General features: G+C 39.4%; 1 protein-coding gene across 1 annotated transcript in view; it reads right to left on the bottom strand.

The window, feature by feature from the left end:
* Window positions 1-20,632: 20,632 nt before the first annotated feature.
* Window positions 20,633-26,977, bottom strand: part of STAM (signal transducing adaptor molecule) — a 68,793-nt gene continuing 62,448 nt past the window's right edge. Inside the window, exon 14 of the mRNA XM_067704475.1 lies at window positions 20,633-23,365. Within this exon, the coding sequence (XP_067560576.1) occupies window positions 23,167-23,365 (199 nt within the window). The 3' untranslated portion in view covers window positions 20,633-23,166. The remainder of the gene's footprint in view (window positions 23,366-26,977) is intronic.

Here is a 26,977-nt window from a genome sequence, read left to right as displayed (position 1 = left end):
GCTACTGGGGAAAAAATAATGCCACACCCCTGACTCGGAGACAAAGACAAAGGGATACAAGAGAGGGTTTACGATCACCTACCCCTTCAGCTGGGACCAGTTTATGCCAATCCTGATTCCTTCCCTTCTAAGTCCCCTGATGAGTCCACCATGCAATTGCACTGCCAGTAATTAGAAGGACACGGAGGGGGACATTTTCAAACCACCCAAATTCTTTACTTGGATTTGCACAAGACTGATTTGAAGAAATCTGTCCCTGAGTCTGCTCTTTAATGCTGGCTTTAACAACTTCCTGGTAGGAAACAGATTTGGTTTTCTGAAGCTGGGTCTGTGGTGGAAAGACTGAGTCTTGTGGTTAGAACTCACTTCCACACTGGAGTGTTGATGCAGTGTTTTTTATTTTAGTAAGCAGAAGATATCATGCTGTCCAGGGTAGCACCTGTTCTCCACACTTCCAACTGTCATTTCCTTCCTGCAGGCAGGAAGTCAAAAATTGAAAGTCTCTTAAATTGTTAGTAAGATCATTTGTAATCTCAAGTTTTGCTCATTGTTTTCGGCATTTCATTCTGTGAAACAAAATGTACAAACTGCCAGGAATGTTCTGGCATATCTGTGGCTTGTTTCCTGTGATCACGTGGTGTTGATATGCAAAAAGGCAGGGTCTGGTGGCAGTGAAACTGCTCTCGGGATCAAGCTGGATCTACGAAGAGCCCAGGGAAGAGGCAAAAGTGTGTCCCTACGCTTAATTTACTGATTATTTATCATTTCCAAAGAGTATTTCCAAAATACATTACTGATCCTCATAAGATGATGTCATCAAATAAATCACCTGAAGTAAACTCAGTAAGATTATGTTACCATGTGATATAAGCCCCTTTACTAATGTTATGCTGTCATAGTCCAGACTATACAAATTCATATTATAGGGAAAGGATTAATTTCATCTCTCTGGCTATTTATAAATAAACAACTCTGTAAGAGCAAAGACGACAGCATATTCACTCTTGTAACCCTTTTAATATCTGGTATCTAGTGACTTTATGCTTCAAATTAACAAATTGTATAGAATGTCCTTACTTTTTTTTTTTAATAAATTTTATTTATTTATTTTTGGCTTTGTTGGGTCTTTGTTGCTGCACGCGGGCTTTCTCTAGTTGTGGTGAGTGGGGGTTGCTCTTCATTGCGGTGTGTGGGCTTCTCATTGCGGCAGAGCATGGGATCTAGGCATGCGGGCTTCAGTAGTTATGGGGTGTGGGCTCAGCAGTTGTGGTGCACGGGCTTAGTTGCTCTGCGGCATGTGGGATCTTCCCGGACCAGGGCTTGAACCCATGTCCCCTGCATTGGCAGGCGGATTCTTAACCACTGCACCACCAGGGAAGCCCTAGAATGTCCTTACTTTTTAAAAGTAATGGTGCTCTCTTGTAAAATTTTTTCTATCATAATTGTCCAGATCTCAAGAAAGCAGGAAAGAAAGGAAGAACTAAAACTTCCCACTCCTGCTATATAAACACAAATTGTGTGTAGTGGTATATAAATGGGACCTAAGAATCAGAATATTAAAGAGGGGCAGGAAGTCACTTCATTCTTTACAGTAATTCTCAGTTTTTATTTTTTAAGGGACTACAATAATCTAGTTGACCTTTGAGTATTCCAAAGTGACAAATTTAAGCAAAGAAATAAAATCCATTTGAGTGTAGATGCAGCCCTAATTTAACTACCGCATATTCATCCCAAAGTTCACAAGAATGATTGAACCTAAATTTCCCAAATCTTCATGGTTAAGGATATGATGGTAGGTTTGCAGCACTCCAACTGTTCCTTACTTAAGATAAAATAACTTGAGAACAATGTGAGTAGATATACCAGAAGTGACAATTATCCAGTTATTTTGGTTAATCTAGCTAGAACAAAATCTCTAAGTGGTTGGCCTAAAGGCAATGCTCCCTAAATCCATTGCACGGTGCAGGTTTGTTTTGGTTTGTTTTAAGAGGATAGTTTTAAAGATATTGTGGGTTTGGAATCTTCTGACCTAAATTACCATTTAGACTATAAATGTACATAATTAATATGTCTTCTTGGACTATTTAGTTTGATAAACATTAAATGAAGTAAGTCAGCTGATCTCTTCTCTGTCAAAAGCCCCCCATTGGCTTCTCATCTCATTTAGAGTAAAAGCCCAAGGCTTTACCAGAATTTTCAAGGCACTACCACTCAGTACATTTCTCTCTGACTTCATTTCCTATTACTCTCTCTCAATATTCTTCAAACACGCCAGGCGTCAAGGCTTCACCCAGCCCTCCTCCTTGCTGCTGTCTCCTGCAGATATCCAAAGAGCCAACTACCTCATTTTCTTTAGGTCTTTACTTAAATGACACTTTCTCAGTGAGACTGCTTATCCAAAACTCCAATATTCTCCCTCTTCAATTTCTTATCCTTCTCCCCACTTTTTCCTTTTACTTATTAATAGCATAACGTTTATTTGACTTATTTATTACGTTAATTGTCTGTTCCCCCAACTAGAAGGTAAGTTTCTTTAGGGCAGGAATTTTTACCAGTTTTGCTCTCTGTTATATACTCATACTAGACTAGTGCTTAGCACATAGTAAGATCTCAATAATTATTCATTGAATGAGTGACATAATGAATTCACAAATGAACTGAGTGGACTCTCTATGCTAGCTACTATGCTAATGCAAGGATACAAAGATGACCAAGACATGATGCTCTCTGCCCTTACAGGCTTACGACCTGGTTGAAGAGACGGATAGAGCCACGAATCATTTCAGTACGAGTGCAATGAGAGATGCGTGTCCGAGTCATCTTCAGTGCAGAGAGGAAGGGGACGTGGTCAACCCAGAGGTTCAGATAAAGTTTCCTGAATAAAAGCAGGCACATTCTCGAGCTCAAGAAACTAGTCTAGCTAGAGAAGTAGAAGATTCCTTCAAAGGTCTTAATAGAATAGACTTTTAAGTTTGCTCCAAGGTGTGACATCTGCAAGATGGTGGAATGGGAAGTCCCCAGCCCTAGTCTCCCAACAGAAACACCAGTTTAGCAACTATCCATGGACAAGAATGCCTTTGTGAGAATTCCAGAACCCAGGGAAGAGGCTACAGCACCCCAGTAGAGCATGAAAACTAAGAAAAATCACATTTAAAAGGATAAGAAGAACAGTTTCACTTTGTCTGCATTGCCCCCCAACGCCCCCCAAGCCGGCACATCAACACCAAGAAGGATCCCCTTTGGCCCATGATTTCTCTAGTGGAGAAAAGAGAGACCAAGGTGCATATCCAACTTTCCCAGCATTTCAGGGCACTCCTCAGGAGGCCCACTTCTGTCTCACCTCATGCAGAAAACTGAAGAAATTGGCACAGCTAGACCACCTGGAGACGGTTAAGAAGTTAAAAACAAGTAGGGGTTTTCAGCGGCTAGTACACACAGATCTCAGAGACGGCACCGCAGCCACACAAACGACCCCACCTGACCACAGAGCTCCACCAGCCGGCCCCATTCAACTAGAGACCCCACTAGCCAGTCCTGCCCATCACAAACCCCACAAGCGCTGTTGAACTACAGACCCCAAGGACCCTGGAAGTGAACCCTCCCTGCCTGTGGATGCCACCAAAATACAGAATCCCAGGATCCCAGGCCAGGCTGAGTCACACTGATGAAGTCCTTTCCCTTCTGGAGCCAGCCTGTTGAGACGGTCTTGAAATTCACAGACACCAACAAAGGATACAAACATCACCAAGAATCAGGGAAACATAACACCACCAAAGGAAACATTTACTTCTAGTTACTGACCCTAAAGAAATGGAGTTCCACAGACGGACAAAGAATTCAAACTAATCATCTTAAAAAACCCCATGGACTACAAAGAACACAGATAAACAACTAAGCAAAATCAGGAGAACACAGGAACAAAATGGGATGGAGTAACATCAGCAAGACGGCAGTATTAGAATTTCCAGTGCCCATCCTCTCCCAGAAACATCCGCTGGAACAACTATCCACCTGTAAAAATACCTTCAGAGGAGCTAAGAGCTCCAGGTGAGGGATTACAGCACCTGGATGGAGCACAGAAATAAGAAAAGAGCATTGAAGATGGCAGGAAAGATAATCACATTATGTGAAGTTACCTAAACTTGGGCAGCCCATTGGGGAAACAGACATCCTTCCCGTGGCAGGAGAATGAAGTGAGCACCCAGCTTCACTGCAGAACCCAGCACTGCCAGCTTCCACAGCCCCAGGTGGCTCCTGTGGTGTCAGGCTTCCGGTGGGCTGCTGTAAACCCAGGATCCCAGCCCATCCCAGCACTGGCACCAGACTGGCCCCCATGAACCCAGGCTCCCGGCCAGGCCCAGTGCCAGGTCTGCTATCACAGACCCAGGCTCCCAACCCACCCCAGCACCATGTCAGCTCCATGAAGCCAGGTGCCCAGCCTAGCAGCAAGCCAACACTTGCAGACCCAGACACTGGGCTCACCCCAGGTTCACACCCCAGGTTTAGCTGGCTCTGTGGAGCCAGGATCCAGGCTTGACCACAAGGACTCAGGCACCAAGCCTGCCCATCTGCTGATCCAGGCACCAGAGCTGCCAGCCCAGGGCCTCCATCAGCAAGGCCAACCACAGACAACACCAGATGGTTCACCTGGAATGTCTCACTAGTAAAGGGCGTTCCCTGCTGAAGCCAATCTGTAAAGACTGGAAGAGGTGCCTACTTCCTCAAATGCACAGAAACCAACACAAAGCCACAGGATCACTAATAATCAAGGTAACATGATTAGCTCCAGTGACTGACCCTAAAGAAAGGGAGATCTATGAACTGTCTCACAAAGAATTCAAAATAACCCTCTTAAAGCAGGGACAACTAAAGGACACTAGGAAAACAGCATGAACAATATAAGAAGTTCAACAAAGAAACAGAAACTATTAAAAAAAAATCCTAGAGTTGAAGAATAAAATGAAGTGAATAACTCAACAGAGAGCCTTGATAGCAGACTTGATCACACAACAGAAAAAGTTAGTAAACTAGGATATAGGTCATATGAAATCCTTCAGTCAGAGCAGCCCAAGAAAAAAAAATGAAAAAGAGTCAACAAATCCTCCAAGAACTGTGGGACACCATTGAGAGAAACGATCTACACATTACTGGAGTCACAGAAGGAAAGAGGGAGAAATGACAGAAAGCTCACTGAAAGGAATAATGGCTGAGAAGTTCTCAATCTGGAGGGAGACTTGGACACCCAAGTTCATGAGGCTAACAGGTCGTCCTGAAATTTCAATTCAAAAAGATTTTCTCCAAGATACATTATAATAAAACAGCCTAAGATCAAAGAGACAATTAAAGAAAAAGGATAAATAAATTCGTCACATATAAGGGCCCACATAAGTCCATCAGCAGATTTCTCAGCAGAAACCTTGCCAGCCAAGAGAGGGTCAGATGATATATTCACTGTGTTGGGGAAACAAACACACAAACACAAAAACCCTGCCAAACAAGAACACTTTACCCAACAAGGCTGTCTTTCAGAAATGAAGGAAAGATCCAGACTTTCTCAAAAAACAAAATCTGAATGATTCCATCACCATTAGATCTGCCCTATAAGAAATACTAAAAGTAGTTCTTCCAAGTTTTTTTTCATCAAGGAAAGGATGCTAATCAGTAACTTGAAAACATGAAAAGATAAAACACTGGTAAAGTATATAGTCAAATTTGAAATACTCTAATACTGTAATATGGTAGTGTGTTAATCATTTATGCTAGTATAAAGGTTAAAGTACAAAAGTATTAAAAAGACAGAGAATTCCCTGGCAGTCCAGTGGTTAGGATGCTGCGCTTTCACTGCCATGGCCCGGGTTTGATCCCTTGTCAGGAACTAAGATCCCTCAAGCTGCATGGCATGGCCAAAAAAAACCACAAAAAAACTGTAGACACAATAATTTGTTAATGTATACACAATATTAAAAGAGATAAACAGTGACATCAAAAACATAAAGTGGAGGGAAGTAAAAGGGTAGAATTTCTATAAGTGATCAAACTTATCAGCTTAAAATAGACTTTTATATTTTTAAGATGTTTTACCTCATGGTAACCACAAAGCAAAATCTAACAGTAGATACAAGAAAGATAAAGAAGGGGAAATCAAAGCATACCACTATGGAAAATCATCAGTTCACAAAGAAATACATCAAGACGTATCATGACAGCAAAACAATAAGAGTTGGAGACTATGATACTGCATTTTCAACAATGGATGTACCTTTCAGATGGCAGATGAATAATTAAACAGCCGACTTGCACAACACAATAAACCAATTTGACTTAACAGCCTATACACAATATTCCAAACCAAGAGCAGTGGAATATATACTCTTTTCAAGCATACATGGAACACTTTCTGGGATAGATCACATGCTAAGTCACGAAACAAGTCACTGCAAATTTAAGAAGACAAATCGTTTTTACTTTATTTTATTGCATTCTTCCATGAAATAAAACTAGAAATCAGTAACAAAAGGAAATCAGGAAAACACACAAATACATGGAAATTAAACAACACACTCTTGAACAACCACTGGGTCAAAGAAGAAGTCAAAAGGGAAATTTAAAAATATCTTGACACAAATGAAAAAAAAGAACAAAATATACCAAAGTTTAGGGGATACAGCAAAAGCAGTACTGAGAAGGAAGCTTTTAGTGATAAACACCTACATTAAGAAAGATCTCATGCAACCTAACTTTACACCTCAAGTAAACAGAAGAAGAACAAACTAAGCTCAAAATTAGCATAAAGAAGGAGATAATAAGGACTAGAGCAGAAACTGATGAAATGAAATAAAGAATAGAAAACAATACAAAAAACAGATAAAACTAGTTTATTTTTTGAAAAGATAAACATATCAACAAACCATTAGCTGAACTAACTGAAAAAAATGGAGAGAAAATTCAAAATCAGAAATAAAAGAGGAGGCATTACAACTGATGCCACAGAAATTTAAAAAAAAAATAAGGGACTATTATGAACAATGATATATCAACAAATTGGATAACTTAGAAGAAACGTTAAAAACTACCATGACCGTGTCAAGAAGAAACAGAAAGACTGAACAGATCAATAACAAATAATGAGATTGGATCAATAATCAAGAATCTCCCAACAACCAAAAAAAAAAGCCCAGTACCAGAGGGCTTCATAGGTAAATTCTATCATCGAAATTTAAGAAGATTAATACCAATCCTTCTCAAACTCTTCTAAAAATAGAAGAGAGAACACATCCAAACTCCTTTTACTAGGCCAGCATCATCTTAATAGGAGAGCCAGACAAAAACACCACAAGAAAAAAACAAAAAACTACAGGCTAATATTCCTGATGAACATGGATATAAACAATCCTCAACAAAACATTAGCAAACTTAATTCAACAACACATTAAAAGGATCATAAAGCATGACCAAGTGGGACTTATCCCTAGGATGTAAGGATAGTTCAACATATGCAAATCGATGTGACAACATCACATTAACAGAATGAAGGACCAAAAAGTAATGTCATTATTTCAATACGTGCAGAAAAAAGTATTTGACAATATTCAACACTTTTTCATGGCACTCTAAAAATTATATCAAGTATAGAAGAACTTACTTCAACACAATAGAGGCCATATATGAAAAGTCCACAGCTAACATCATACTCAGTGTGAAAAAGCAAAATTTTCCCTCTCAAATCTAGAACAAGACAACACCTGTTGAGATAGCTATTATCCAAAAAAAATAAAATAAAATAAAATAAGGGTTGGCGAGGAGAGATATGGAAAAGTTGGAATCTTTGTTGTACACTGTTGGTGGGAATGTAAAACGGTACAGCTGCTATGGAAAATAGTATGGAGCATCCTCAAAATCTTAAAAATACATCTACCAGATGACCCAGCAATCCCACTTCTGGGAGGGAACTGAAATCAGGATCTTGAAGAGGTATCTTCACTCCTGCATTCATTGCAGCCTTATTCATAACAGCCAAGAAATGAAAATAACCCAAGTGTCCACTAGCACCAATGGATATGGAAATTGTGGTATATACATACAACGGAATACTATTCTGCCTTAAAAAAATGAAGGAAACCCTACTCTTTGCAACAACACTGAAGACATGATAAGTGAAATAAGTCAGTCACAGAGGACAAATGTTGCGTGATTCCTTTTATATGAGGCATCTAATATAGCCAGACACACAGAAGTAGACAATATAATGGTGGTACCAGGAGATGGAGAAATGGGAAGTTGTTGTTCAATGGGCATAAAGCTAGTTATATGAGATGGGTAAGTTCCAGCGATGGGCTCCAAAACACTGTGCCAGTAGTTAATATTAAAGTATTATGCACTTAAAAGTTTAAGAGGGTAAATCTCACATTAAGTGTTCTCACCACAAAAACAAAACCAAGGGACACAAGGACAATTTGGAGATGATGGATATGGTTATCACCTTGATTGTGGTGATGGTAACACGAGTATATATACATACGTCCAAACTCACAAAAGGGTGCACGTTAATTACGTGGGTTTTTTTGTGTACCGATTATTACCACAATAAAATTGAAGAAAAACTTTTGCTCCAAAACACTGAAATGACTAAAGCCTGTATCTAACTCCCGAGTTGCCATATTAGCCCTTATCTCTTCTTATAGTACTGAATGCCTTACCAAATTCTACCTCGTGCTGTAGTTTTAAAGTACATGTTTTCTTTCCTTACACATTCGTGACCTCCTTTAAGGCAGTGACGGGATCTTGTGGTGTTGTAGGGATCCCAATGCCACCCGCAGTTTTGATGATTCACTAGGAGGCCTCTCGGAGCTCAGCATACTGTACCCATGGCTGTAATTTATTGCACTGAAAGGACTTGAAGCAAAACCAGCAAGGGGAAAAGGCACATAGGGGGATGTCCAGGGAAACCAGGTACAAGCTTCTAAGAGTCCTTGGTCCAGAGTCACACAGGACGAGTTTAATTCCCCCAGAAACAAGCTGTGAAAACACATGTGTAATGTTGCCAACTAGGAAGGCTCTCTAGCCTCAGTGCCTGGGGCTTTTACTGGGGCTGATCATGTAGGTACTCTCTACCTGACAAGTCCCCAGATTCCAGACTCCCAGAGGAAAGCAGGTGTTCAGCATAAACCACATCATTTGTGCAAATAGCTTAGGCCCAGTGAGCCACTCTTGTCAGTTGTGAGAATGGTGGGAACCCTCCTCAAATCCAAGTTCCCAAATGCCAGCCAAGGGCCAACCTTGGAAACAGAACTTTCAAAAAAATGGCAGTCAGGCCTGCTATGCCAACTTTTTTTCTGTCCACTTAGTAGTTGTTAGATCCCCCTGGTGCTCAAACATCTGCTGAATACCATCTTCAACTTTACACTATTGTTAAAAAGAGATCAAGGGGGCTTCCCTGGTGGCGCAGTGGTTGGGAGTCTGCCTGCCGATGCAGGGGACACGGGTTCGAGCCCTGGTCTGGGAAGATCCCACGTGCCGCGGAGCAACTGGGCCCGTGAGCCACAATTACTGAGCCTGCGCGTCTGGAGCTTGTGCTCCACAATAAGAGAGGCCGCGATAGTGAGAGGCCCATGCACCGCGATGAAGAGTGACCCCCGCTTGCCACAACTAGAGAAAGCCCTTGCACAGAAACTAAGACCCAACACGGCCATAAATAAATAAATACATTAAAAAAAAAAATGAGATCATGGGAAATAAATAAATGAAAATCTCATATATACAAAGAACTAACTTTACATTTTAAAACTCTGCATGTGTTTTTAAAAACTTTGTCTTGCCACTCAACATGAGTTATGGGTTTTTTTTCCCTATATTACTTAAGCTTGGATAAACCAATTTTACATAAACAGCTAGCTAATCATTATAATAAATATAGAAGTGAACACAATGTAGTGGTTAAATCACCATCACAGAGGTAATGGCCCAGATATGATTTCTATTTTTAGTATCTATTTGGGATCTGACCTAAGATATTGGAATTAAGTCTATAGACCTTCCTCTGTATTGATAATAATACTTTGAACTTATATTACAGTCAGTAGCAAACTGCTAAGTTGATTCAGACTAGTAACAAACCTATTAGTCTCAATAATAAAAAGAAAACTTTGAGTGACTTGACAGCTCTGCTGGTAGAATCCAGGCCTGGTGATGCCAAAGGAAGTTTTGGAAAAAGACTGAAGAAGCCTGACGTGAACCCTCATGCTTCACCACAGTGCTGCCAGAACACATTTCCCTGTGGTACGCCATGGCCCTAAAATTATGCTCGAAATAAAAGGCTTGTCTTTGAGTCTAGAAAAAAGTGGCTTAACAGGTCAACGCAATCTCCTTTACCACTTTTTTTTCCTGGAAGATGTCAATGATGCAAAATATGAAATCCTGCCTACATCATTTCCTCAATAGACTGTATTCTGTAGTATGAAGAACTCACATAGGCTGTACAGAAACCATACGGGTTCTTTGATTTCAATTTTTCCATTATGGTCAAGAACATAATCTATAAAATCTTTTCATCTTCACACCTCCTGAGTTATGATGGAAATAATGGGGCAAAAGGGTCCATCAGTGGGGTGGGCCGAGGTTAGGGGAAGCCTCGATATCTAGACTGAGGAGTTTTAAACTTATTCTATAGGACAGGGGTTCATAAAATAGCCTCTATAGATGGACTATAAATATCTATGAAGGACTTCTCTGGCGGTCCAGCGGTGAAGACTTGCCTTCCAATGCAGGGGGTGCAGGTTCGATCCCTGTTCAGGGAGCTAAAATCCCACATGCCTCGCGGCCAAAAAACCAAAACATAAAACAGAAGCAATATTGTAACAGATTCAAAAAAGACTTTAAAAAAAAAGTCCACATCAAATAAATAAATATAAATAAATAAATAAGTAAATATCTCTGAAAAACCTGAAATTATATGTAACACTCTAGGTGGGAGAATTTTTCTGGGGAGAAGGTCCACAGCTTTCTTCACCTTTTCAAAGGTGACTGCGACCCCAGAATGTTTGTGAAAACTCAGGCCGAGTGTATAAGGAAACGTAGGCCACAAGAAGGCTGCACGTTGTCAGCATTTTCCAAACCAGTGTGACCACAAGGACTGCTGGGGGCACTTGTTAAATTGCATGTAATTCTCTTCTCCAGGAAATTAAAATCGAACCATTTAAAAAATCTTGATGCACATTTTGATTCATTGCTTACATCTCAAAGCAATGAATCACGAAGGCAATAGTTAATCCCCAGTGTAGCATGTCAGAAAATGATCTATAACACGCCTATCCTTCAGATTCTGTGGAGACACATCCACTGATGCTCCTTTGTTGGGCAAGTCCAGAATATTCCACATATTAAGTAAATCAAAATTCTAAAAATCAATGCTTTTCAGATGTCATGGAAAACAATAAATCAGAAATTGACGGCTCTGTCACATTCTTTCCCACATAACCTGTCTGAATCCTAATCTTTCAGTTAAGTGTCTGTTATAGATTTTTCTGGATTCAATCTCAGCAGCACCACCTACTGATAATTTATTTTATTTATTTTTGGCTGCATTGGGTCTTCATTGCTGCGTGCGGGCTTTTTCCAGTTGCAGCAAGCAGGGCGAACGGGAGCTACTCTTTGTTGCGGTGCGCGGGCTTCTCACTGCGGTGGCTTCTCTTGTTGTGGAGCACGGGCTCTAGGTGCGCGGGCTTCAGTAGTTGTGGCACACGGGCTCAGTAGCTGTGGCACGCTGGCTCAGTAGCTGTGGCTCGTGGGCTCTAGAGCGCAGGCTCAGTAGTTGTGGTGCACGGGCTTAGTTGCTCCGCGGCATGTGGGATCTTCCTGGACCAGGGCTCAAACCCGTGTCCCCTGCGTTGGCAGGCGGATTCTTAACCATTGCACCACCAGGGAAGCCCACCTACTGATAATTTAAATTCAGTACTTTATGTAAACTCTTAGCAATGTGAATATTAAACGATTAACTGGAAAACACCTAGAACATGTCTGGCTTTTCATAAAATATGTGATAATACAATTGATAGAGGAAAATTTTTAATATTTTTGCAAGCAGTGAATCAAATTGCATTCAATGACAATGCACGCTTCAATCATGCTATAGATCGAATACTTATGTCCCCGCAAAATTCATGTTGAAATTCGAAGCCCCAGTGTGATGGTGTCTGGAGGTGGGGTCTTTGGAAGGCGATTAGGTCATGGGGGCAGAGCTCTCATGAATGGGATTAGTGCCCTTATAAGAGAGACCCCAAGGAGCTGCCTACCTCCTTCCTTCTGCCGTTAGAGGTTATAGTGAGAAGACAGCTATGAACCAGGAAGCAGGCCCTCATAAACTGAATCTGCCAGCGTCTTGACCTTGGACTTCCCAGCTTCCAGAACTGTGAGAAATAAATTTCTGTTACTTATAAGGCACCTGGTCTATGGCATTCTGTGATAGCAGCCTGAATGGACTGAGACACATCCAGATATGTTTCTCCCATGCTGGCTGTTCTCCATTTGTCCCCCCACATGGATGTCCCCATCATTCTGTATTCCAGTTGGGTTCAGCCAATGAGCGGCCCAGCAGGAGATCCGAGGGCAGCAGGGGACACCAGGGTATTCACTCCCCTTGCGCCTCTTTCCTGCTGCTGTGCCAGTCACAGCTCTGTCCGTCTGTCCCTCCTCCAATGAGTCCAGCTCTCACTGGGCTCCGTGCATTGCTATGGAGCACTTACCCCTTTTCACTCAGGGGTCCTGACGGTAGAGGATGCCTCAACTTCCCTTGCTCATTCCCTTAGTCTTCAGTAAGTAGTTCTTTCACGAAAGTTTGTGCAGTTGACCTCCTGAGTGTAATTCGACTTCCTGGCAGGTCCCTGACAGACACAGAGCTCTCTGCAGAATCATCTTGCACACTGTAAAACTGAATTGATCATTCACTCAACACTTAAATGAATACAGTAGGAAAAATATTACTCTAGGTACAATACAGATAAAAAGATGAAAAAGATTCCATTCCGATCCTCAAGAAGCTCATATTAACATACATACAGGGGATTTGGTTTGACTAAGAACTTTTAAGGTAAATGATTCAGCATAACTATTTTAATTTCTACACATATCATTAATCTTAGGTATCAATTAAGTAGGCCTTTTGACTATCGTGTCTCCATAGTCCCCTGAAAGAATCTCACCTAGTTTACCACCATCAGATTAGAACCCTGTGGTTTATTTAAGCCATCTTAAATAAACCAGTTAGAAACATGGAACCAATTACTTAACCTGAAAATGTATATTTTTACATTCTAATGTGGTAGGCTCACAGATATCTACCTTGGAGTCCTTATGTGGGATACACACACTCACACACACACACGAGTACAAAATCCTCCCTTAGTGAGAAGATTCTGGAGAGCAGGGGCCTGCCTCATTCTCCACAGCTGCATCCAGAGTTTCCACATGGTACAGAGTGAATCAACGTTTCAATGACAAACTGATGGACAAGAGTGCAACCTTTACCTAGGTTTGAGCCCCCGCTTCACCTTCATCTGGCTGGGTGACCTTGAGCAAATTACCAAACTCTCTGCCTCAGTTTCCTCACCTCCAACGTCACCCTAGTTTAAATGAGTTATCTGAAAAGCACTTAGAGTGGTACCCATCTCACAGTAAGAACGACACAAGTGCTTGTTAAATAAATAAAATTAAAGTGATGCTGTTTTTCACATCACCTGGAGGAAGTGCAGCTGGAACAGAACTTAAGAGACATAACTCACTTTATAGATGATTAAACTGAGGACCAGGAAAAGTGAATGCAATAAGCCAGTGTAGATGTGACCAACACGGATAACCTCACCCCTAGGAAGACTCGCTCATTTACACAGTATGCTTTAGAAATAAATGGAGGAATTTTGTCCAACAAAACAAAAATCTGTTGATGTCAAAATGAACATGTAAATAACCTGTATTCATATTTTCTGATTTGTAAAAGTACTTCTACTATATTTAGTGCTGCGAAATAGGTAAAAATTTAGAAATCAGTTAGTAAACCTTGAAAACCTGGTACACATTCAAAAGTCAGCCAACTGAAGGACAAATTAATAGTTAATTTTAAAAATCAGTGGAAATAATGGCATGATGGCTATGCCCACTTAACTCAGAATATGATGGTTTTCCTTAATTTTCCTTTCTTTTTTGGAAGGAGAGGGGAAGGTTGTAGGGCATATATTCTCACCATAATAAAGCAAAACGCATAATTCTTTGAATTTGAATGTGCTCACATGCTCAACTGGGATCCTTTCTGATCTAGTAGGGGGAAAGAAAGCTTTGTATCCTAGATATCCATAATTCTTATCAATCGTTTAAAAGTATAAAAGGTATTTTTTTAAGTTAGAAATTAATAGTGACTAGCCACTCATTCTCCATCTCTAAATGACTTTGAGAGTCAGTTTTCATATAATGACTGTTTGGAAAACAAAGCTTGCTGCAGGAGAGAACACTGAGGAACAATGTAAGCAAAATGCAAATTCCAGTTTGCGCGGCTTTGTCCAGGAGAAATGGTGGGGGAAGTGCGGAAAACTGCACCCAGCTAAACTGAGCAGCACAGGAACGCACAAAACACACGCAGGAATAGGCAAAACACACACGCGTGCACACCTCACACCACCAGCGCCCTCAGCTCACCCAGGTCTGGTGTCGCAACCTGCCCTCCGACACCAGCGGGCCCTCCGCCCACCTTCAGTCAATCCACAAATACAACCCTTCCCACACCCACTCCCACAGGCATGCCTCAGGTCTCTTTCAAGGCAAAGTGCCATATTTATTGTAATATCCATGGATCTAGAAACCATTTAACATGTAGAACAGTTAATACTGTTTATATTAGATTTTTCTTTTTTTTTTTTTTTTTGGCCACGCTGCACTGCCTGCAGGATCTTAGCTCCCCAACCAGGGATCGAACCCGTGTCCCCTGCAGTGGAAGCTTGGAGTTCAAACCACTGGACCACCAGGGAAATCCCTAAATTAGGTTCTTATTTTTACTCTTTAGTATGTCATTGCTGAGGTTTAACCAGTTTTCCCCACAAAACCGAAGGCTTTTTTAGTTTGCAGTTATGCACAGCACAGTGATTTTTAGAGCACATACACGAATGACAGCAGAATTTCCTGTAGTCTATTATGAGCTCCAGGTCACCAAAATTACAACCATTCAAGTCCAATATACAGGAGTTATCTGCTAGACAACGTTAAGGTTGCCCTTGAATTGATTTCAAACATTATGTATAGAATCTTACATTTCTCAGACAATAGCTCTTGCTGTAAATACCCAGAAAAAAAATGAGTTATACATAGCACTTGATTAATAAGCTGTGAATTACTAGATAAAAAGAATATTTAGAAATATGACTTTCAAAACATACTACACACAGTAATTTAGATCATGCTAGTTAATTTTAATTTAATGACGCTTACCTCTTCGTCAAAAATGGAAAATAATACTTCAAAGTTTTTAATCTTAAAGTGTTTTTGACAAAACTGTTAAAAACAAATATGTTTTATGCCTAAACTCAGCTCCTTTAGCCATTAATCTATGCTTCTCTGCTTAATTTTTGAGAACAATTTCCCTGACCACTGTGAATTATAACATACATAAAACAAACATTTAGTATAAACTGGACACTTACCCAATGTTAATGTTCCCCACTGAAAGCATAAACAGAGTCATGTTGCAAATAAAATAAAATTTGGGGGTGTTTTTTTGCTTTTCAAATAGGTCCTCATAGTTAAATATATACAAGTGCTGGAAAAGAGTTAAAATAAACAATAAAATAAACTCCCGGAATTATTCTTGAAAAAATTAGCATGAGACAGCAAAAAAGATTCTGAAAAGTCAGTGACTATTCCTGCTTACAAAGGGAGAATATGACACAACCAGTGATAACAATTGGAAATTTTGTCTTTCCCCCCCTCTGAAAAAGCTTATCATCTACCTTATTGAATACTTGATATAAGCCTTTTTTATCAGATTCAGCATAAACTAATTTAGGAAAGAATTTTCTTTAATGCCAGCAGGGTATGTAATTGACTAAAGTGCAAACAAGAAAACTAAAAAATATATATTTTACCCTTGGAATTGTTTTATATAACTATATAAAATAACAGACACATGTAACTGATTGACATACAAGAAAAAAGTTGACTAGAAAAAAAACCTTTAACGGCTAATGTTTATGTGTATTAACATTAATAACTTGTAACAATGTATAATGACATTTTTCTAGGCCAAATATTTGTGATGTAAAAAAATGCCGTTGCTGATTGTGTACCTTATTTGGAATTATTAGAAAAAGACTCACTTGGCCAGCCTCAAAGATGGAAACTGCTACTTTCCATAGTTCTCTAACATTTCAGGTAATCTGCTTACTTAGTAAATAAAAGAGCCAAAGGATGGCAAGTATATAGTATGTTGGCTTCATCATCATTTTCACGTCAATAAACCCAACTCTGCCTACAAGAACATCAAAAACGGTAAAATTTCATAGAGTCCAATGCTACCTCTCTCCTTTAGCTTGAAGATATGAAAACAGTATATGCTTCAGTCGTAATTATTTAATTCTTCCCCCAATGAAAGTGAAAGTACTATCAAATGAAAGTGCTTCTACTCAAAGTGCAGATGTTCCTGGTGGGGTCACTCAAACATCAACAAAAGGCTCAGGAGTTTACTAATGAACATCAGGTATCCCCAGATTACTCACAGGGAGTATACTGTTATGACAGTGTGCTGGAAACATGTTCCCGGGTTTCAGTACCTTTTCCTTTTCTGAGCTATGAGGTAACTGCAGTGGCACAGATGAGTTATTCAGGCTGAATGGCAGGGAGGCTGAGGATCTGAAGCACAAAATTTCTGCAAGCTTCAAAGGATCATGTAACAGTTACACTAACACTACAATTTATAAATAAGTAGAAGGCCCAAGAGATTGACGGAACTGCCCAGGATCACATATCTAGCAAGATATTCTTTTGAGAAAAGATATATCTGGGTTAAAACCTAAATTCCTAGGGCAATGAACTGAAATTTCCACTTCATAGCAGAATAGAACTCCAATAAACTCCCATAACGTAATTTAGTTCTTATTCTTTTCTTCAACCAAAAGTATTACCACATCCTTTACAAAAAACCCATGTGGTCAAAACGGACATTTTACAATGCAAATACTGAAATCTTTCATTTTATCCTGTGCCGTCTGCCATTTATAGAAATGGACTTGTTATAATGAAGCTTCTTTGGTAATTATTAAATGAATTTACCTGTATTCTTCACTACAACTTCTTCAGTCATGTTTCACAACTAAGTGTTATCATTGTATTTTTAAATCACAGAATATCAAAGATATTAAATTGAAACTTATTTTTCTCTGAGGGAAAAGGAACAAAATCCAAAACCAGTATATAGGTATTTTTTGTGTATTTTTAGTTCTGAGGAAAATCATCATACCGTATGGACGTTTCACATTTGGCATCTTAAATGCCTAACATAATATTACACATAATTAATCAAAAACATTCTCAATTGTTTATATATCTCTTTTTAAAGTAACAAGATATTTAATTATCCTGCACTTAAGAAACTTCATATATCCTGCCACAGAAACAATGGATTCCAAACATTTATTCTATTTTTTTAAAAGCCATTAACCAACTGAAATAATGTAAGGGCTTAAACAAGCTATTTCACAACCTGATAGTGTACATTATTGTAACTTGCATGTGTTTCTAACTTGACTGTGGGTATAAATTTTAGTTGGCCTGATTCCAATTTGGCAACCAATTCGAGGAAAATAAGTAAAAACTAGAACTTTTAAAAAGAAAGGATTTCCCTTCCTCTGAAGTGATTTCAATATCTTAATAGAAGATATGACTAAAAGGTAAAGAGAAGTCTTTTTAAACAAACATGCCAAAACGTACACATCCCAAAACAAAGTGCTATAATTGTTGACGACATTTCTAAAATACCTAAAAGCCATCCGGAGTGAATCAGGTACATTCACAAGCTTGAGAAAAGCTCATTTGGTTTTGAATGGTGGACAAGGGGAGCCAATTATTTTTTTCAAGGGCACAAATTTTCTTCAGGTACTCTGAACGCAATTTGAAAGGGAGAACACAAAACTGTACTGAGCCACGGTAGCATCAATGGCCTGAGCACACCGCCTCTTATACAGAATAACCATACTTTAGGCTAACAATGTTCATTTATATGTACAGTTTTCTGATACGAGCTTTAAAAATTTAGATTCATCCCCTGTAACCATAAGTCACATAGTTCTGACTGCAATTTGGGGGGATTAATTAATAATAAAGAGTACTATAATGAGAACAGTGCATCAAGTTAATTAAATAACATCATAAAGAAAGAAGAGATAAATCCAGAATGTGGGACACACTATGAGACAACTGGTGTAGATCTTTAAAAAGGCGGGGAAAAAAAGAAGAGATCAATCCAGATTAATAGAGAATAAATGGACATTAAAAATGTGATATATTTCCTGGATTTTTAAAAAACTGTCCCTATAAAACAGTTTGGGGATGTTTGGTAAGAATATTACAGAATTACTGTTAATTTTCTTAGATGTGACAACGGTTTAGGTTATGAAGGAATATGTACTTATCCTTACAAAATACATGATGAAATGCTTAGGTGTCTAGTTTAGTGCGAAGTCTGTAACTTTGTCTATTCACCCAATAAGGTATATGTGCATATGCACATACAGACACACCTATGCACAAACATGGATACACACACACACGTATATATAAACATACATAAAGAGATAAAGCAAATGTGACAAAATGTTAATGATTAGTCAATCAGGACGAAGTGTACTCAGGTGTTCAATACATTATTTCAATCTTTCTGTAAGTCTCAAAATTCTCAAAGTAAGAGTTACTGGGAAAAGCACCACCTGTAGTATCAGATACTGACTTCAAAGGGCCAACTTAGTAACATCGTACTCCCCTCTGCTTAATCTTAACCTCAGAAACAGTGGTCTCCAAATCGGGCATATACATCCTAGGGCACAGACTAAATGAACCAGAGATACGGGAAGAAAATATTAGAATTTCTATTAATAATTTATCTCTGGCCCTGTAAGATTTCTATTTTTGGTGTGTTTCATAATGTGCTATATGTATTAGTAGTATATGTTATTATAGTACTAATACATATAGTATATACTATATATATACTATATACTAATACTATTAGTACTATATGTATTAGTTCTACTACAGTAGAACTTCTATAATTTGTAAATACATAGACACATTTTGAGGCTATAAACTCAAAAGGTATTTGTTACTGATGAGGGCAGCAGATCAATGAATTTGTATATACTCTTTTCTAAACAGACATAACTTTTTTTTTTAAGTCTCTGAACATCAAACGATTATTAGAATCAGTTGCTTTCGCATTTATACAAGGGCTTACCGACACAATAATTTAATTTGCAATCTTTATCAGAAACTCTTGACTCTAAAAGAAGCAGGAAACAGAGAATAATGGCAGAGGGAAGTATTAACATAAAGCTAGGGAGTTGAAAAATCAACAAAGAACAAACAGTATGACCACAAGTTATCACCAATAAAATGTTAGGTTTTGTTCAATAAGGAAACCTAATATTTTAAACACTGAGATTTAAAATGCTCTAGAATATTATAAGGAAAAAATATTGCTGAAGCTAGAAAAACTTCAGGGAAAAAAATTACTAAGTATTATAATTTCAAAGGAAGACCACACTAAAAAAGAATACATAAAACTCAAGGCAGCTTTGCTTAAAAACAGGGGGGCATGTAATTATAAACAGCATAGAAAATAATCTAGATAGTTGACTAGAACACTTAATCGAACCATGATTGTAAAATAAAAGATAACTGAACATAACGTCTTTGAGAAAATATTTAGGTAAGTTTCTTTTATATATTTATTCTAAAGGGTACAAGGATTCATCGACAATGAAAAAAATTTTTTTTAATTAGAAAATGATATGAGTGAAGAATTTAAACTATAATTTTGTTATTAAATATTTAAAGAGTTATATAACAGGATGCTACATAATTGTTAATACAATTGGTAAGATGAGAAAAAGAAAACTAATTTTAATGTATTAAAGAAGTAAAAATTTGGGCTTCCCTGGTGGCACAGTGGTTGAGAGTCCGCCTGCCAATGCAGGGGACGTGGGTTCGTGCTCCGGTCCGGGAGGATCCCACATGCCGCGGAGCGGCTGGGCCCGTGAGCCATGGCTGCTGAGCCTGCGCTCTGGAGCATAGGCTCCTCAACGGGAGAGGCCACAACAGTGAGAGGCCCGTGTACTGCAAAAAAAAAAAAAAAAAAAAAAAAAAAAGGAAGTAAAAATTTGACCAATTATACCAACGGACCTCATTTTAGAAAATAATTATATAGTTTTTGCAGTTGCATGGTTTATCATATAGGACACTAATTTATCTTGTATAAACTTGAAGCTTGGGACTAAAGATAGTTTCATGCTGAATTATACACATGTCATATATGAAAATTGTATCTATCAGAAAAGAATGTTAGGGGTCTATTAAGCATTCTAATTACAAAAATTAAGAGGTATAGAAACAAGGTGCAGAAGTTTTTAATAAAAAGAAGGGAATCTCTGGGCACAGGAAAAGGTTAATCACTGAGTAGGAGAGACAGGTAACGGTGAAGCAGGACCAGGGAGTTAGAAAAGACTGTAAAATCATGGTAAGGACATACTACATATTATTCCCACTAGGTAGGTTTAGGGCACTGATATATTGTCCATCCAACTGACTGTGGGGTTTGTTGGCTACTCAAGCTAGATAGTATATAACTGGGCTGAATTTTTCCATTCAAATGTCACTGGCTTATGGATACACAAACTTTATAAAGGAAACAAACTGAGAAGTAAAATTTGCTTCACAGAAATTCATATTATAGTTAGTTCTTTTTATAAATAATCCTATTCCCTTTAAAAAGGGACAGCTATCTTTTAAAGAAAGATTTTACAGAAGTGCAACACATACACTGGTTGCAGAACAAAATCACTGTGCTCCTAACTGGTCCTTTCCTATTTCCGTCCTTGCCATGTCATCTGAAAGATGGAAAATACAGTGGTTCCTTTTCAGTGGAATTTTTTCCGTCTGCTATTTTCATACCTAATAAGTGAAAACTGCAAACTAATATAGTATCAGTTTTAAGTATTCATCATTTAAATCTTTATAAAGGTAAAGAAACTTGCATATGCATTGTAATAAAGGGAGTCTTTTCTCATTTCACCATTCTTTGACTTTTACAGGGCAAAACACATACTAGGGAATATATCATTAATTTTACATCATGAAGCATATCAAAATAAAATGGGAAAAATGATACATTTGCCATTGGTAAACAGGAATTCATCAAAAGACAAAGAGAAAAATACAATATGACTTGAGACGAAGTGTATCACTTAAACTAGAGTATTCAAATTGGAATGAGAAAGAGTACAATGTTTTGACAATGTTCATCAAAAAACAACGTATTAAAAAAATTTTAATGTAAAGTTTGAATTCAAATTTTAAAATTACTATTTGAGGGCAACGTACTCTAAACTCAGGAAAACACAACACTAGGGTGAAACACCCTAAGTTGAAGATGAGGATTTAAATTTGAACCTACCTTGCCAAAGATGGAATCATTTGCCAAAAGGAAAGCAAGTACCTGATCATAATAGTCTCAGAAAATATAAATTAAATCTTCAATTATGGTGTGACACCTGTTACTAAATCAATTCATTTACTACGATGCTCAACTCAATTTTTCAGTTGTTTAAATAATAGCACAAAACTAGGGAAATTATAAATATTTAAGGAGATTAAAATGTCAGTAGAAAACGTATTACATATGGATTAAAAGAAAAGCATTCATTCAAACTACTCCTGAATAAGAAGCCAAAATAATTCCATTTAGAACTTTAAGAGAGAGAGCAGCCCATAAATCCCGTTTGAAAGACAAGAATAAATAAACTGTTAAGCAAAGCCAGGAATCTAGATGACTTTGAAACATCCACTTACATCCATTTTAATGAAGAATTGAAGGATACACTGTGTTAAAGACATATTTAAAAGACTAGCAGTGGAATAAGACAGATGAATCAAATTTTGTTATAGCCTAAATAATTACAAGAGACTTTGAAAACGTAGTGTAATTCATGTTTTCTTTCCAGTTTCAAAGCTTCTATCCATTGCCTCTATCTTTGGTGTCACTGCCACCAATAAACACAGTATACAGCTTAGAAACCTAATTACTATCTTCAACTAGGAAAAAGTAAATTAACATTATTTCTTTAAAAGTAAGATATAAAGAATGTGGTCCAACTTAATTTTGTCTCATGGTCCCACAGTATTCTGAAATATCATGCCAAAATGTAAAAGTTTAAAAGGGAACATCATCATTTCCTATAAATGCACCAAAAATTTAGCTACTGTACGCTGGTGTGATGACAGCTAGTAGTATGCAGAGGCCACACAACGACATAACATACGTGTGTTCAGCGCACAATTACTCCAAGGAAGGTTCAGTTTAATGGGAAACTGAAACATGGACAACATAATGCCTTCATGTACATATGCTACAGCGTTGTTCTCTTGCAGTTCAAAAGGACAGTGTAATTCTCTTAAATTTACACAAAACATTATGAAACATGGTAGTTGCTCATGATTAAAATAAAACAGCAATGTCAATTAAGTTAACAGTGTTAAATATATTCACATGATCACCACCGTGGTTCAAAGTGGCCACGAGTGAAGTTACACAGCGATCTATGCACACATCTGCCACAACGGTGCTTGCCAGTTTGACTTTCTGCAGACAGGTAATTTTACGAGACAAATAATCTTGCACTGATTCTTTCATATTACGAAAGGAATTAGATGTTGTAAGTAGTTTCATTCCTCTGGGGGAGGGCGAGGGGAGGACCTCTAAAAAGTCAGTGCAAATTGAAGAGAGGTCTCCCTTCTTGAATATTGGAACTTGCTGACCAAGATACGATTCCTATAAGCTGAGGATAAACAAATCGTAAGATATCAAAGAATCTCGTAACATTGTCATCGGCGTTTAGCAGGTATTTGCCACAAAGAGGAATCCCAGCCCTACAGCAGGGCCTTCGGAGAGTACGGCTGCTGGGGCGGAGGCGGCTGGGCCAGCGCCGATGGTAAAGTATAGTTCGGCACCTGGGACAGGCTGCTCCCTGCGTTCTGGTATATGGTGACGTCGGGCGTGGCAGGAGGAGGACTATACACTGAAGCCTGGCTGGGATACGTGCCTCCTTGAACGGAAGTGCCCATCGTGCTGTGGAAGGGAAAGAACACTCGGTTAGGTCAACACTGACTTACCCGGCCGTTTAGAGATGAACAGGAAAGCTGTTCATGAAACAGTTACTCATTCATGCAACGCATTCAATAAATACTTAGTAAATAGCTTAACGTGACAAACGCTGTTATTTGAGGCACTGGGATATCATCAAGAAGGAAGGGGGAAACGTCCCTATCATCACGGAGCTTACATTCTAACAGGATAAAAAAGATGATAAAAAAAATGTATAATATGTCAAGAGTTAGTAACAAGAGGTGGTATAAAGAAACGTAAAGCATCGTGGGAGAACCCCCGAGTTCCTGGGACAAGAGATTCCTGGGTATCCAGGGTGGTCCCGGAGGCTGCCCAGACACAGCTACACTGAAGCAGAGACCTGGAAAGAGGGGGAGGGAGTGACACCGATTAGCTAGGAAAACAGGCTTTCAGGCAAGGAGAAAAGCAGGCCCTTGAGAAGAGAAAAGGCCCGGCATGTTCAAGGAGCTACAAGGAGGCCTGGGCGGCCGGAGCGACGCGGCAGAAGCAGGGAGGAGGAGCCGCAGATGCAGGGCCGTGCAGACTCTGGCGTGTACTGGAGTGGGACGGAGACACACTGGCTGCTTGTGGACACAGGAGCGATGTGATGTGACTTGGCTTTAACAGGCTCACCGGGCCCAGGACAGAAGCCAGGTGACCTGACAGGGGGGGCTGCTGGAATCGTCCCTGTGAGAGCCCGTCGGGCGGCTGGCGAGAGCCATGGAGGAAAGGGGAGGGAAGGGTCCGATTTTGAAGGAACTTCCATCAAAGGAAGTTTACATCATGTCTGACGTAAAATCTTAGAACTAAGTCCTACTCTACTCTGGTATAGTAGCCATTCACTGAAAAGGAAAAGACTACAGATAAGGGCCACGGCAGATTTGGGGAGGGAGAATCAAGCACAGTTTTGGACATGTCAAGTGAGATACCTAGGAGACTGCCAAGAAATGCCAGTGAGCAGGTGGTCAGCTATGCGGGTCTGGAGCCCAGCAGAGAGGTAAGGGCTCGGAGCTCGAATTCGGGGGTCATCGGCACACACAAGCGGCGTTCAGGGTCAGGGACCTGAATGACATCCCCCAGGGAGCGACTGCAGACAGAGGAAAAAGCACTCCGCGTTTTGAGCTCTAGAGCTAGAAGTCAGGGAGATAAAGAGGCACTGGCAAAGAAGGCTGAAGAGTGGCAATAAGGCAGAAGGAAAACTAAGAGAGCACGGTCACGGCCAAGTGAAGAAAGTATTTCAAAAAGGAAGTGACCACTGGGTCTGGCCACACGGAAATGGCTGGTCCCTAAGAGCAGTGCTGGAAGACTAGGGGAGATGAAGACCTGATATCTTCCTTTGTCTTATTCCCTGAAAACAGAGAAGCAAACAACAGAGACCTTCTATCTACTCCCACTAACACATATACCCACTGTCTGCAGCCACACCCACGGCTACATCCTGCCTCGCCTCCTGCTGGGACCGACCACCTGCCAGTGTGCTCCTGTGCAAGGTGCCCCCCACTGTGCACGGATCCCATCCCACCGACCAGAACTCCTTCGAGCTGTCTTGATTCATGTCTCGGCTTCCTCTCTTCCCATCCCCAACCTGACAGTCGAGTTTCCACTATGTGTAAGACACCAGGATACAAAGAGAAATACGAAGAGCTTTAACAAGCAGATTTCCCCCCCACCTCTCTGTGAAAAATGTAAAACAAGCTATACAATGGGCAATTGCCTAAAATTTTCAAAATACTGCCTATTTTTAATCTTTTCTTCAATTCCTAGATTGTTTATAAATCAATGTTGGTAAATCCAATACTCTTGTACTTTGCACAAATTAAACCAATTCACTATTATAACAGATAGTCATTTGCTACTATATTCCACCAACTAATGTAACCATGTAAGTCATGCTTAAAGGTATCACCCATTATCATTCCACAAGTGCTGTGTTGTGAAATATAGAGTATTACAAGAACTCAGGTTTCATGCTATTGGTCACATCGATAAGGGTCACAACAATGCTATTGTTATCATGTTGAGACTAAGTGCTAAGCTCTGGTGCCAAAATGCCTAGTTTTGTATCTTAGCTAAATGGGACCTTAGCCGTTGCTCCCTGCCTCAATTTTCTCATCTATAAAATGGGGATAATAGTGTAGCTACTTCATGGGTTATTACCGTCAATGAGTTAATACACATAAAGCATACAGCACAACACCTAGTGCTTACTACCCCATAAATGTTAGCTATCATTGTAATCATTCCCACTTTGTACTATATTCCTTATCTCAACTTAAAAGTTCTACCATCCACCCAGTTGTTCAAAGGTTAAAACCCAGCAATTCTCTCATATCTCTGCTCTGCACTATCTCCCCACCGTGTTACCCATAGGCAATCATTTGCTCATCTCTAAATAACCCTTTTCTCATCCCTATCTTGTAGTTAGACACTCATCATTTCTTGCCTAATATACTAGCCCACCAGCTCCTCATCTAGTCCCTATGAATCCATCAACACTATCACCATCTGAAGCTCTTTACGGGCTTTCCCAGACAAGACCCAAGCTCCTTAACATGGTATCTCGGACCATCCATTATCCTTGTCAATAAGTCCAAGCGTCTCTCTCACCTCTCCCCCAGAGACTTTAACCCTTTAGTAACACTGCACCACTGGTAATGCCCAACATGCGCCGTGCGTTTTCACTGCTCCCCATTTCATCCATTCCATGGGTACCATGCATTTCACAGCATGTCAGGTAAACAAAAGCATGAGACCCACATCTTTGTCCATGACAGACAATCATTCTTACTTTTTCCTCCAGTCTTAAGAGCATATTTTTCTTGGAAATCTTCCCTGAACCCTGAGGCTCCTCAAGCACTCTGCACATACCTTTATTTGTAATTTGTGTTGTAACAACATACTTTGTGTGTGTTTGCCTCCATTAGCCCCTAAGAGCCTTGAGGCTCAGAAACTCCAAATCAATGGTCAACTAGTACCTGCCAAGGGAGCCAAGAGTACTCAATGGGGAAAGGATAGTCTCCTCAACAAACGGCGCTGGGAGAACCGGATAACCACACGCAGAGGAATGAAAAAGGCCCCCTGTCTTACACCGCACACGAAAATGAACTTGAAATGCAATAAAAACTTAAATTTAAGACCTGAAACTGTAAAACTCCTAGAAGAAAAGACAGGGGGAAAAAGTTGCTGAGACTGGTCTCAGCTGCGGTTTCCTGAATATACAGCAAAAACACAAGCAACAAAAGCAAAAATCAGTAAGTGGGACTACATCAAACTAAAACGCTTCTGCACAGCAAAGAAAACCATCAACAAAACCAAAAGGCAACCTGTGAAATGGGAGAAAATATTTGCAAATCACATTATCTGGTAAATATCCAGATAGGAGTAAATATCCAAAATACACAAAATACATAAAGAACTCATACAATTCAATGGCAAAAAAACCAAAAATCCATCGCTTAAATAAATCATCACTTTGTTTTCTTGACCTCCCCTCTGTCTCTGAATTCTTTCTGCCACAAGAAACTACCCTGGGAACCATCCTTGTTGGAGCCATCCAGGAGAATTCAGGAGGACCTT

This window comes from Pseudorca crassidens, chromosome 1 (genome assembly GCF_039906515.1).
Source record: "Pseudorca crassidens isolate mPseCra1 chromosome 1, mPseCra1.hap1, whole genome shotgun sequence".
Lineage (NCBI taxonomy): Eukaryota > Metazoa > Chordata > Mammalia > Artiodactyla > Delphinidae > Pseudorca > Pseudorca crassidens.
The sequence above is the reverse complement of the archived record's forward strand: the minus strand, read 5'-3'. Positions and strand labels throughout refer to the sequence as shown.